At 42.8% G+C, this 13,032-nt stretch overlaps 1 protein-coding gene across 2 annotated transcripts in view; it reads right to left on the bottom strand.

Moving 5' to 3' along the window:
• Positions 1-13,032, bottom strand: part of CDH20 (cadherin 20) — a 53,335-nt gene that overhangs the window by 13,938 nt on the left and 26,365 nt on the right. For both annotated transcript variants that reach the window (XM_024203501.2, XM_026657331.1), the window contains 3 exons: positions 11,461-11,597; positions 4,350-4,471; positions 1,697-1,814 (listed from right to left, as the gene is read on the bottom strand). In XM_024203501.2, coding sequence (XP_024059269.2) covers positions 1,697-1,814; positions 4,350-4,471; positions 11,461-11,597 — 377 coding nt within the window. The remainder of the gene's footprint in view (positions 1-1,696; positions 1,815-4,349; positions 4,472-11,460; positions 11,598-13,032) is intronic.

Here is a 13,032-nt window from a genome sequence, read left to right as displayed (position 1 = left end):
TTGTTTCGGCGGGGCGGCGCTCAGGGGGGGTTGTTTCGGCGGGGTGGCGCTTGGGGGGGGGCGTTGTTACGGCGGGCGGCGCTCTTTTTTTTTTTTTTTTCTTGCTTGGGGCGGCAAAAAAGTTAGAGCCGGCCCTGTAACTTGGACAGAGAATAGACAACTGGGGTTGGATCCTCAACTGGTGTAAACTTGTTTATATCCCACTGACTTTAATGGAGTTTGACTGATTTACATAAATTGATAACCTGAACACAGGATGCCCATCTGTTCCCCATTTTTACAGGCATTTTGCTGTTTCTCCACTACCCAAAGGGGTTTCTCTCCTTGTTGTTCACCAGTTTCAGAAATAATATTCCAGGTGTTGGTTAGTGCTGAATCATCCTTTCAGAAATGTATCAGTCTGGATGAGTAAAAGGATGGTATATGTGCATGGCGCAGGTATGGTCAGCAAAGGGAATTGGACACCCAGTGTACACAGGTTGTGCTTGCCATTAATTGCATCCACAACACTGCACCCCCATTTATTTGCAGAGGTGAAGCATGAAGCTGATTTTAAATATTGGAGTTTATTGCTGTATATTGTAGCTAGCAGCAGACTTTTCCCACTCCATGAGGGAGGAAGATCTTCACTTTGAGAGTCTTCTACATTTGCCCCCAGTGTAACCTCACTTGAGGCACCTGAAATAATCCTTTTGCCACCCATCAGTTGGCTTGAAGGATCACTGCTGCTGTACAGGAGAGACTTCTTCCTACCACAGGCTGAAAGCATTATTTTCCAACCCTGTATCAGCTCCATAATCAATGCTAGGTCTCCTATATGGCAGTGCAGAGAAGTAGCTCTGTGCCACTAGTCAAGATGCAGTGAGCTGCTTCTGCACTAAATATTTCACTGAGAACCTTTATATAGTTGTGGTCACTTCTTAAAACTAGAATAAAGGACACTTTGGGGCTGATCCTGTGTGCAAGGATTGCAAGATCAGGTTCAGTTCCAAATGTTTTTCACTTTGATTGATCCCACTTGAACCATCCAGCTAACGTGCTTGATTATTTTCTTGTTCTTGGACAATGGTTTTTCACTGTCGTCCCTTGTTACTCCCTGTTTCCATTTTGGAGTGTTCTACTCTGGCTTCTCCCTTTCTGCTCCGGGCATTCTAGATGGCTTCTTACCTCTGTGCTATGCATCTCCCCTGTAACTCCGACAGCTTTTTTACGAGCAGTAAGTGAACAAGTATAAAGAGCTTTGAGAAAAAGAGAGGAGACACTGGAATAATAAGAGCATTCACTTTCTGTGCCTGGAAGAAAACATGTAGGGTGCAAAAGAGGGAAATTATTTTGCTCTCGATTTCTCCTAGTTCCAGTTCTAATCCTACCTTTAAGCCTTGCCTTTTGAACCAAGTCCCACTCTTGAAATCTTAGATGCCTACAGCATGACCACAAGATCTGAATTTGCACAATGCTGACACTTTTCCTCGAAGAAAAGAGCCTATCACTGGGAAATATTTATATAGAAGCAAATGTTGTATAACCTTCAAGTGTATAAAATAATATGTCATTTTATCGCTGCCTTTAAGGAGCAGGTGTCACTTGGCATTATTGGAAATGGCAGTCTCATAGCGCACTGTGAGTCAAAGCCTCTCATGTCCAACTCAGGCTATAGAAATAAGTGTAACTAACTGACTGTGTCCACTCTGATTACCTTGATTGTCCCTTAGAGTGAAGTTGGGGTTGTTAGCTGCCTCAGGAGCCAAGCTGTAGTAGAAGTGCTGACCCTCTTGTGGGTCATCCTGGTCTACTGCACTCACTGTCTGAATCAGCTGTGGGATGCAAGAACAAAACAGAGTGGTAGCAGCCCTGCTAGGGAGACAGCGCTTAAAGAATTACACTCTAAAAGTGAAAGCAAATGCAGTGTTTGAACAAGACCATCTTGTGAGGCTCAAGTCATGACTTGAGACATTGAAAGCCTTCTAAACTTCATTTTATTTCACTGCAATCATACAAATCACAGTAAAACTAGGGATGGGCCAATTGGTTCGGTTAAAATAACAGACAAGCCATCCTCTCAGAAGCACATGCATCAGATGTCACAAGAAAGTCCATTGTCAATAGATTTCCAACCTCATTTTCTACTACCAAGTAGATAACTTTCAGCCACTTATCCACACTGAACCCTAGATGAGTATTTTGAACATAATTTTAAATAGTAAGGTATGTTTCACAGGGAAACATGTCACTTTGTTTAAAAGAAGGGGGAAAAAAGGCAGTTCTGTAGAATTCTATATGTAAATTTTCCATGCCTGATTTCCATGTGATGAATGCTCCCTTTCAGAGGTGTGCACGAGGGGGATGGCAAGCAGGGGCATACCCTCCCCCCAGTAATTGTCAGGGGCACAGAACATGCCCCTCCAAAAATGGTCAAATTTAAATTCCTGCCCCTGCTCCATTCATTGGTTTCTACTGACTTTCACACAATAAGCTAAACCTGCTGTAAGTTACAGAATATAAACTTCCCTCCCTATTCTATATATTCTGTCACCAAGGAATGTGCACTAGAAAAAGCATTTGGATTTCAGAAGAACTAGTGCTGGTGATAGTGTAGTTGACCCATAGTTCAAATACCTTGGGCAAAATTCTAACTCCACTTAAGTCAGTGGGAGTTTTGCCATTGACTTTAAATGGTGAAACCTAAGCTCCCTTAATTTTTTTTAATTAATTAGGTTTTTCCTATGGAGTCAACAATAGGAAAACAAACAAGCATTGCCTTAAGCAATGAATATAATAGGCTGTTTGGAAAGAAAATAGAACCTGATTCAGAGCCAGATTCTACCACCCTTACTCCATAAATAGTCTGTTGATTTCAACGGGGCGTAATAGAGTATGCTACTGCTCAGCCTGAGCATGTAATAGAATCAGGGACAAACCTTTTGCTTAGTTTTAATATAATGAATAAACTTCTACTTGAATTCATAGCATTGAAGTTTGTTTTCTAAGTGATTAACTGAGAAATGATAGGCCTGGGCAGCCTTAAATAGCACTTTGAAACTGATTCCAGGAACTTTTCAAAGTGGTGCAAAGCAAGTTAGTCACATGACTCCAGTTATTCCTAATGGTAGCTGCATGTCTAAATTCTCATGCACTACTTGGAAAGTTTGTCCCCTAGGAAACTCAAACAGTGATTTTTCTTCTTTGTCTCATTCTGGGGGCTCTGTGTGCATAGTTCTACAAAGCTATCTCTGGTATAAACCCATTGACTTCAGGGGAGTCCTATCATGAAGTTGGCCCAGTCACTCCAGGCTACTTTATAGGGGTAAATAGGCTTGAAGTAGATTTAGTGAAAGCTAAGGGCAGGTCTAAAATATGGAATGTCTATTTTTTCCTCCCCTAGTAAGAGATGGGCACTCCAGTTTTTAAATTTAGGCATCCAATTCTGATTTGAGTGCCCAAATGTAGATACTGGATGCCTAAGGGCCAGGTTGAGCAACCGCTGGGGTCAGTGACAAAATTCCCACTGACATCAATGAGCGTAGGATCAGACCTTAAATGCCGAGTTTGTGCATCTGCCTGTGGAATACAGAAACCCTAATGAAGAGTCCATATATGAAAGGTGTGATTTGAGACAGAGAAGGACACCATTGTGAAGTCAGCACTGCTTGCTTCAGTGGAGTGATTCTTGATTTTCATGGGTGTCAATGAGTAGAACCTAGGATCCTATGTTAGAAATACCTAGACTTCCTGTAATTACATGATCAAACCCCTAGAGAGCTGACTCAGTCAGTCGTCCTTCCTAGATGGATATGTTCAATTCTATGCAACTTACTGTGCATGTGGAGTTCTTCCTGCCAGGATTTAAAAAAAAAAACCAAGAGCAAACAAAAAACCCAACCCAACTCACTGCCTGTCATGTAGGAGCACTAACGACTCCAAGTGTTCTTCACTAGAGGCACAGTTTGCCCCAGTGGTCTCACATTTCCTCTTGTCATTGCTGCTGTGCAACATGCTGTCTGGTTGTCTGCTGCCAGCCTCTCTAAAGACGGCTTCATGTCAGAAGTGAAGTGAATCAGAGTTTGCAAAGTACTTTGTGATCACTGGAGAGGAGAAAGGTGCTATGGATGATGATATTACTGGCAACTGTAACTTCCTTTGGAAAACAATGAAGTCATCAGAGGACACACATTGGGCCAAGAGCATCAGAACTGCTGAACAGAGTTCTGATGAAACATCTGATGTCCTGTAGTGCAAATCTACTTTGCCCCATCCCCTCCCTTTTCTTAGTTGCTGGCTATGCCCATACAATGCAGTATCTGCATGTAAGCGACAACATTCATCTCACACAGACATATAGGATTTCTCACCTGTCCAGCTTTTGCATTTTCACACACAAAAGCTTCATAGAACCTGGAAAACTGAGGAGCATTATCATTCACATCCAGGACTTTTACTGTGACTGATACACTGCCAACCTGTGAGGGGTTGTCTAAAAGAAGAAAGAACAAAATAATTACAGGGACTTTATAATCACAGGAAAAAGTAGCTGCTTGATCTACCAAAAAGGCAAGTGAACTCTCCTTTTTAGCCTTGTTGCACTGAAGGAAATTATTCTAATTGTAACAGGTGTGGGAAGATACCGGATACTATAGGCAAGCTTGAGTTCCAGATTCCAGTCTAACCACCTTGACTCCTCAAATGTTCACAGCTTTCTCAAACCTGGCCACAAGCACAAGGTAAATTTCTGGGAAAGTTTGAGACAATGCCAAAAATTAAGGTAGGCTAAGGTTAAAAATAGAGACTCATAGACTTTGTGATGGTCCCTTCTGACTGTAATCATCTAATCTGATCTCCTGGACATTGCAGGCCACAGAACCTCACCCACCCACCCCTGTAATAGACTCCTAACCTCTGGCTGAGTCACTGAAGTCCACAAATCATGAATTAAAGACTCCAAGTTACAGAAAATCCACCATTTACACTACTTTAACCCCACCAGTGACCCATTCCCCATGCTGCAAAGGAAGGTGAAAAGCCCCCAGGGTCTCTGTCAATCTGACCCGGGGGAAAATTCCTTTTCAACCTCAAACATGGTGATTAGTTAGACCCTGAGCATGTGGGAAAGCCCCACCAGCCAGATACCTGGGAAAGAATTCTCTGTAGTAACTCAGAGCCTTCCCCATCTAGTATCCCATCACTGGCCATTGGAGACATTTGCTGCTAGCAGTCGTATATTGGCTACATGCCACTGTAGGCAGTCTCATCAGATCATCCCCTCCAAAAACTTTTCAGGCTCAGTCTTGAAGTCAGTTAGGGTTTCTGCTCCCCTTGGAAGGATGTTCCAGAACTTCACTCCTCTGATAGCTAGAAACCGTTATCTAATTTCAAGTCTAAACTTGCTGATGGTCAATTTATATCGATTTGTTCATGTGTCCACATTGGCACTTAACTTAACAAACTCTTTCCTCTCCCTGGTATTTATCCCTCTGATGTATTTATTGAGATCAATCATATCTCCTCAGCCTTCTTTCGGCTAAACAAGCCAAACTGTTTGAGTCTCCGCTCATAACATAGGTTTTCCATTCTTCTGATCATCCTAGTAGCCCTTCTCTGCACCTGTTCCAGTTTGAATTCATCTTTCTTAAACATGGGAGACCAGAATTGTACACAGTTGTCCAGATGAGGTCTCGCCAGTGGCTTGTATAACTGTACTAACACTTCTGTCTCTACTGGAAATACTTTGCCTGATGCAGCCTAGGACTGCATTCGCTTTTTTCATGGCTGCATCACATTGGTGGCTCATAGTCATCCTGTGATCAACCAATACACCCATCCTCCTTTGTCACCTCCAACTAATACATCCCCATCTTATAGCAAAAATTCTTCTCGTTAGTCCCTAAATACATGACCTTGCACTATTAAATGTCATCCCATTTCACCTTATTCATCTATTGTATGCACAAGTGCATACTGACCCGGGCAATTTGAAAGCTAGAAGCCTAATAGAAATGTTGTACTGCACATACAGAAAAGTGACATTTTATTTGCTTCAGACAATATGGGACACTTCCATAGCTACAGCCAACTCAGAGAATGAGTCAGTGGGTGCTGTGCAAAGAAGTTTCACCTTATCTTTCTCTGATCCTAGTGCTGCTGTAATGCACGGCTTTAACTGAGCCGGTGGGCTGCTTTGGCCACAGAAGGCTGAGCACACAGGTAAGGATAGGTTGGGATGGTGTGAGGTCATATCAGGTTATGACCCCTTCCTGCTGCTATATAGGGAGGGGAGGTGTGTTATAAAAGCCCTTACATTAGCTCTCCACTACTGGGGTAGGTCACCCTTGCACTTGACTTAGATGAGCCTCCCTGGACTTATGAAATTGGATTTTTGGCTGCATTAGACTAGTGGTGCAGCAGTGCAAAGCAGTGACAAGTCAAGATCCTCTTGATCTGTTCCTCAATCTTTTTCAGATAAAACAAGCAATTCTTCTTCTTCGAGGATTAAGCCAAGGCAAAGTTTTACACTTATATCTTTGAGCTGTGCATATTAAAAAACAAACAAACAAACAAAAAAACCACAGCAAAACCTTGACACTTCTATTAAAGCGGAAATGGTATATTCCCCCCCCACCACCTCCCCCCTTCACCTAACTCAGAGATGGCTGGGTGTATTTTGTACAAACGTTCAAAAAATATTCACTTGCAGACTGAAGGTGAGTATATAATTTAACAAAATTCATGGCAGAGAGGGAGGCAAGCATAAGAATTACGCTGTAGCGTGGTGGTCAGAACACTCCCCTGGGATGTGAGACACCCAGTACCCCTGCTCTAATGGATTTTTTTAAATTTATCCACAGTTTGAACAGGTGACTGAGGGACCATATCAGAATATCCCATAACGCCATGGCTAAGGCATGCATCTGAGAGGTGGAAGATCTCAGTCCAGATTCTTCAGGGGTGTGTGTGTGTGTGTGGGGGGGGGGGATTTGAACCGGCTTTCCCACATCCAAGGTAAGTACCCTACCCACCAGCTAAAAGTTAGGAGTTGTCGCCCGCCCCTGGCTGTTTTTGTAAGCTTGTCTATTGGAGCCCAATGTGGTAGGCAAGTCTGTCTTCTCCTGGATCATGCATCGTTCTGGGATTTAGACAGCTGGATGCCTGGTGAGAGCTGCAGGGCACATGCTCAACGGCAGAAATGTAGGCTCCTAGCAGCGGCGCCAACTTTCTCTGGCACCGGTGGGTGCCTGCGCCCCCCACCCCTTTCCCCGCCCTTGGCCCCGCCCCGACTCCACCCCATCCCTGCCCTGCCCCCATTCCAACCCCATCCCCAAAGTCCCCGCCCTAACTCCGCCCCCTCCCTGCCCCTATTGGATCCCTTCCCCAAATCCCCGCCCCGGCCCCGCCTCTTCCCCCAGCGCGCGGCGTTCCCCCTCCTCCCCTCTCCCTCCCTGCCCTGCGAATCAGCTGTGTTGCGGCGCAAGGGCTGGGAGGGAGAAGAAGCAGGACGCGGCGGCGCACTCGCGGCGGAGGCGGAGGTGAGTTGGAGCAGGGGGGCAGGCCGGGGCCACGGCCACGGGGAGCTGCCGGTGGGTGCTCAGCACCCACCAATTTTTTTCCGGGGCCGGAGCACCCGGGGTCGGCGCATATGGCTCCTAGTGAACTTTTACTGCACAATTTTAGGCACAGAGTAAGTTTAGGTGCCTACAGGATTTGAGGGCAGCTGAGCTGGAGATTGTGAATCCCAGAGGGACCTGATTCTGGGATTTAGGTCCATAAACTGGCACTTGTGCGCTTAAGTCCTTTTGTGAATCTAGCCCTATATGTTCACTGCTGCAGAAGTAACATTTACTTTTGAAGCCTTTTGATAGCACAGTTAGTTTGAGATTTTCAAAGCTGCCTAAAATAAATGGGAATTTGGTGTATAAATCTCTTAGGTGATCTTGAAAATCTCAACCTTATTCTTTTATCAATTTTTAAGGACCTGATTCCTCCACCATAGTGAACTGAACCTTATGGGGCAGGTGGTCCAATTCACTTAGCAGTCTGGGGGTTCTGCTCAACAGAAGGGTGGCAGAATTGGTTCCTAGGTTAGAACATATGAACATAAGAATGGCCATACTTGGTCAGACCAAAGGTCCATCAAGCCCAGTAGCCTGTCCTCTGACAGTGGCCAATCGCAGGTGCCCCAAAGTGAATGAACAGACAGGTTATCATCAAGTGATCCATGTCCTGTCACCCAATCTCAGTTTCTGGTAAACAGAGGCTAGGGACACCATTCCTGCCCATCCTGGCTAATAGTCATTGATGGACCTATCTAGCTCCCTTTTGAACCCTGTTATAGTATTGGCCTTCACAACAGCCTCTGGCAAGGAGTTCCAGAGGTTGACAGTGCGTTGCGGGAAAAAATACTTTCTTGTGTTTGTTTTAAACCTGCTACCTATTAATTTCATTTGGTGGTCCCTTGTTCTTGTATTATGAGAAGGAGTAAATAACACTTCCTTATTTACTTTCTCTATACCAGTCATGATTTTATAGACCTCTATCATATCCCCCCTTAAGCGCCTCTTTTCCAAGCTGAAAAGTCCCAGTTTTATTAATCTCTCCTCATACAGAAGCCATTCTATATCCCTAATAATTTTTGTTGCCCTTTTCTGAACCTTTTCCAATTCCAATATATCTTTTTTGAGATGGGGCGACCACATTTGCACGCAGTATTCAAGGTGTGGGCGTATCATGGATTTATATAGAGGCAATATGTTATTTTCTGTCCTATTATCTATCCCTTTCTTGATGATTCCCAACATTCTGTTCACTTTTTTGACTGCCACTGCACATTGAGTGGATGATTTCAGAGAACTGTCCACATGACTCCAAGATCTCTTTCTTGTAAGGTAACAGCTAATTTAGACCCCATCATTGTATATGCATAGTTAGGATTATGTTTTCCAATATGCATTACTTTACATTTATCAACATTAAATTTCATCTGCCATTTTGTTGCCCAGTCACCCAATTTTGTGAGATCCTTTTGTAGCTCTTCACAGTCTGCCTAGGACTTAACTATCTTGAGTAGTTTTGTATCATCTGCAAATTTTGCCACCTCACTGTTTACCCCTTTCTCCAGATCGTTTATGAATATGTTAAATAGAACTGGGCCTAGTACAGACCCCTGGGGGACACCACTATTTACCTCTCTCCATTCTGAAAACTGACCATTTATTCCTACCCTTTGTTTCCTATGTTTTAACCAGGTACCAATCCATGAGAGAACCTTCCCTCTTATCCCATGACTGCTTATTTTGCTTAAGAGCCTTTGGTGAGGGACCTTGTCAAAGACTTTCTGAAAATCTAAATACACTATATCCACTGGATCTCCATTGTCCACATGCTTGTTGACCCCCTCAACAAATTCTAGTAGATCTGTGAGGCATGATTTCCCTTTACAAAAACCATGTTGACTATTTCCCAACAAATTATGTTCATCTATGTGTCTGACAATTTTGTTCTTTATGATAGTTTCAACCAATTTGCCTGGTACTGAAGTGAGGCTTACTGGCCTGTAGTTGCCAGGGTCACCTCTGGAGCCCTTTTTAAAAATTGGCATCACATTAGCTATCCTCCAGTCATTTGGTACAGAAGCTGATTTAAATGATAGGTTACAGATGACAGTTAGTAGTCCTGCAATTTCACATTTGAGTTCCTTCAGAACTTTTGGGTAAATACCAAAAGGCCCTGGAGACTTATTACTGTTTAGTTTATCAATTTGTTCCAAAACCTCCTCTGACACCTCAATTTGGGACAGTTCCTCAGATCTGTCACCCAAAAAGAATGGCTCAGGTTTGGGAATCTCCCTCACATCCTTAACAGTGAAGACCGATGCAAAGAATTCATTTAGTTTCTCCGCAATGGCCTTATTGTCTTTGAATGCTCCTTTAGCATCTCGATCGTCCAGTGGCCCCATTGGTTGTTTAGAAGGCTTTCTGCTTCTGATGTATTTAAAAATGTTTTTGCTATTACTTTTGGAGTCTTTGGCTAGATGTTCTTCAAATTCTTTTTGGAGCTTTCTAATTATATTTTTACACTTCATTTGCCAGAGTTTATGCTCTTTTCTATTTTCCTCATTAGGACTTATCTTCCACTTTTTAAAGGATGCCTTTTTGCCTCTCACTGCTTCTTTTACTTCGTTATTTAACCGCGGTGGCTCTTTTTTGGTTCTCTTACTATGTTTTTTACAGTGGGGTATACATTTAAGTTGAGCCTCTACTATGGCGTCTTTAAAAAGTTTCCACACAGTTTGCAGGGATTTTACTTTTGGTGCTGAACCTTTTAATTTCTGATTAACTAACCTCCTCATTTTTGTGTAGTTCCCCTTTCTGAAATTAAATGCTACAGTGTTGGGCCACTGTGGAGTTTTACCCACCACAGGGATGTTAAATTTAACATTTAAGTTACTGATTGCAAAAGGTGCCAGGTTAAAGAGCCCTGGAGTATGAAGTACTCCAGCTGTAAAGCAGGCACTGCCTAAATAACAGGAGTGCACACTCATTCAAACTGCCCAGCTAGTCTGTTTCAAACCTAATGTAGCCCTAGATGTGATCTTTCTAGATGAGTCCTATCAGTTCTTGGACAACTGAGGGACTGCTGACAAAGATACCAGTTAATGCTGAGTGATGTCAGATTTTGTGATGTCCACAAGAAAATGGACTGAGATCATTAACAAAATCTTGGGAAGCATAGAGGTTTCAGCTCAGATGCCTGAAGCTCTGCTTTGAATTTCATGTTCATTTGTACCCCAAGCTAAGCGCTATCAAAATGGCAGTTTTTCATAGATTCATTTTAAAACTATCAGTGCCTCCTTTGCACCTAGAAGTTCACAATGGTGAATCTGGGCTGAGTTTTTGGTATGTAACTAAACAGGGAATCCTAGCAAATTTCAACTGTTCTGGAGTTGTTAAAAGCAATTCACACAGCTTCTGTGGAATGACTTGGCTGTAAACAGCAAGCAGATGGCAATGACATTTGCTCTCTACTGACCTAGGATGGATTTGAACCAGTGACCCAGAAGTGAAAAGGCTCTCATCCTATTACCAATTCCCTGAGCCATCCAATCCTCCCTAGGTGCTTTGGTTTCTACTCTGATACGCACTGCAGCATCTATTTTTGTTAACTAGTTGTTCTGGGGAGACGGCTCTCACTGAATCATATTTCAAGAAGAGCTTTACAATAATTCACTTGAATACTAATGAGTTGAGAAAACAACACTCTGCATTTAATTGTAAGCCCCCCCATCTCATCCCTCTACAAAAAAGAGTGTAAAAACTAAAATGCAATATTCACTCTGTAATGTGAGAAGTTCAATTCAGACAGATAATGTGACTTCCATTCAATTAATAAAAAAAATGTGAATCGCTTAATTGAAAACAATCTATCACTGTACCTATTGTATCTCTAATCTATCTACAGTCTCCATCTACTTACTCAGCTCCACTGCCAGCACAGTGATATTGTGCCAAGAAAGGTCTTCCCGGTCAAGAGGTCTTGCAGTCATCAGAGCTCCTGTTGCAATGTCGACATAAAAGAACCTCCCAGGATCACTGCTTCTATCAATTGAATATCTGCAAAAGTACATATTAAAAATATTATGCAACTTTTGGGGAAACACTGTGTTACAGCACATACAGAACATAAGAATGGCCATACTAGATCAGACCAATGGTCCATCTAGCCCAGTAGCCTGTTTTCCAATGGTGGCCAATGCCAGGTGCCCCAGAGGGAATGCACAGAACAGTTAATCATCAAGTGATCCATCCCCTGTCGCCCATTCCCAGCTTCTGGCAAACAGAGGAGAGGGACACTGTCCCTGCCCATCCTAGCTAATAGCCACTGATGGACCTATCCTCCATGAACTTATCTAGTTCTTTTTTGAGCCCTGTTATAGTCTTGGCCTTCACAACATCCTCTGGCAAAGATTTCCACAGGTTGACTGTGCGTTGTGTGAAGAAATACTTCCTTTGGTTTGTTTTAAACCTGCTGCCTATTATTTTCATTTGGTGACCCCGAGTTCTTGTGTTATGAGAAGGAGTAAATAACACTTATTTATTTTTCTCCACACCAGTCATGATTTTATAGACTTCTCTCATATCCCCCCTTAGGCATCTCTTTTCCAAGATGACAAGTCCCAGTCTTATTAATCTCTCCTCAAACGGCAGCCGTTCCATACCCCCTAATCATTTTGGTTGCTCTTTTCTGTTCCTTTTCCAATTCAAATATCTTTTTTGAGATGGGGTGACAACATCTGCACACAATATTCAAGATGTTGGCCTACCATGGATTTATATAGACGCAACAGGATATTTTTTGTCTTATTATCTATCCTTTTCCTAATGATTCCCAACATTGTTAACCTTTCTGACTACCACTGCACATTGAGTGGATGGTTTCAGAGAACTATCCACGACTCCAAGATCTCTTTCTTGAGTGTTAACAGCTAATTTAGACCCCATCATTTTATATATATATTTGGGATTATTTTTTCCAACATGCATTACTCTGCATTTATCAACATTGAATTTAATCTCCCATTTTGTTGCCCAGTCACCCAGTTTTGAGCCACTAAAGTACTTCACCAACTATCATATAGAACATAACTGCATTCATCTTGGACCTACTCCTGTTCCCATTGACTTCAGTAGGTAAGGATTGGAGCCTTCACTAACTGATAAGTAGTTCAGTGTTGGCCTCCTTTCATAGGTAACACTAGTAGTTTGAAGCGGGAGGGTAGGGAATGTAATACACAGTTCACCACAGACTATGCTGAAAGTTGTACAGCCTAACTAACTAGTTGGGGTGGGAGTCTGTTACTGAGATAGTTATACTAGTACAACCCCTACTGGGGATGCAATTATACCAGGATAAAGGTACCTTGTACTGGTATAGTTATTCCCTGTCCTGTACAGGAATAAGATATGCTGGTATAAGCACTTTTATATTAGTATAAAGGTGTCCATGCAACAGGAGATTGAAATACTTTGACTATACCAGTATAGTAAC

This window comes from Terrapene carolina, unplaced genomic scaffold (genome assembly GCF_002925995.2).
Source record: "Terrapene carolina triunguis isolate 2854851 unplaced genomic scaffold, T_m_triunguis-2.0 Scaffold53, whole genome shotgun sequence".
Classification (NCBI taxonomy): domain Eukaryota; kingdom Metazoa; phylum Chordata; order Testudines; family Emydidae; genus Terrapene; species Terrapene triunguis.
The sequence above is the reverse complement of the archived record's forward strand: the minus strand, read 5'-3'. Positions and strand labels throughout refer to the sequence as shown.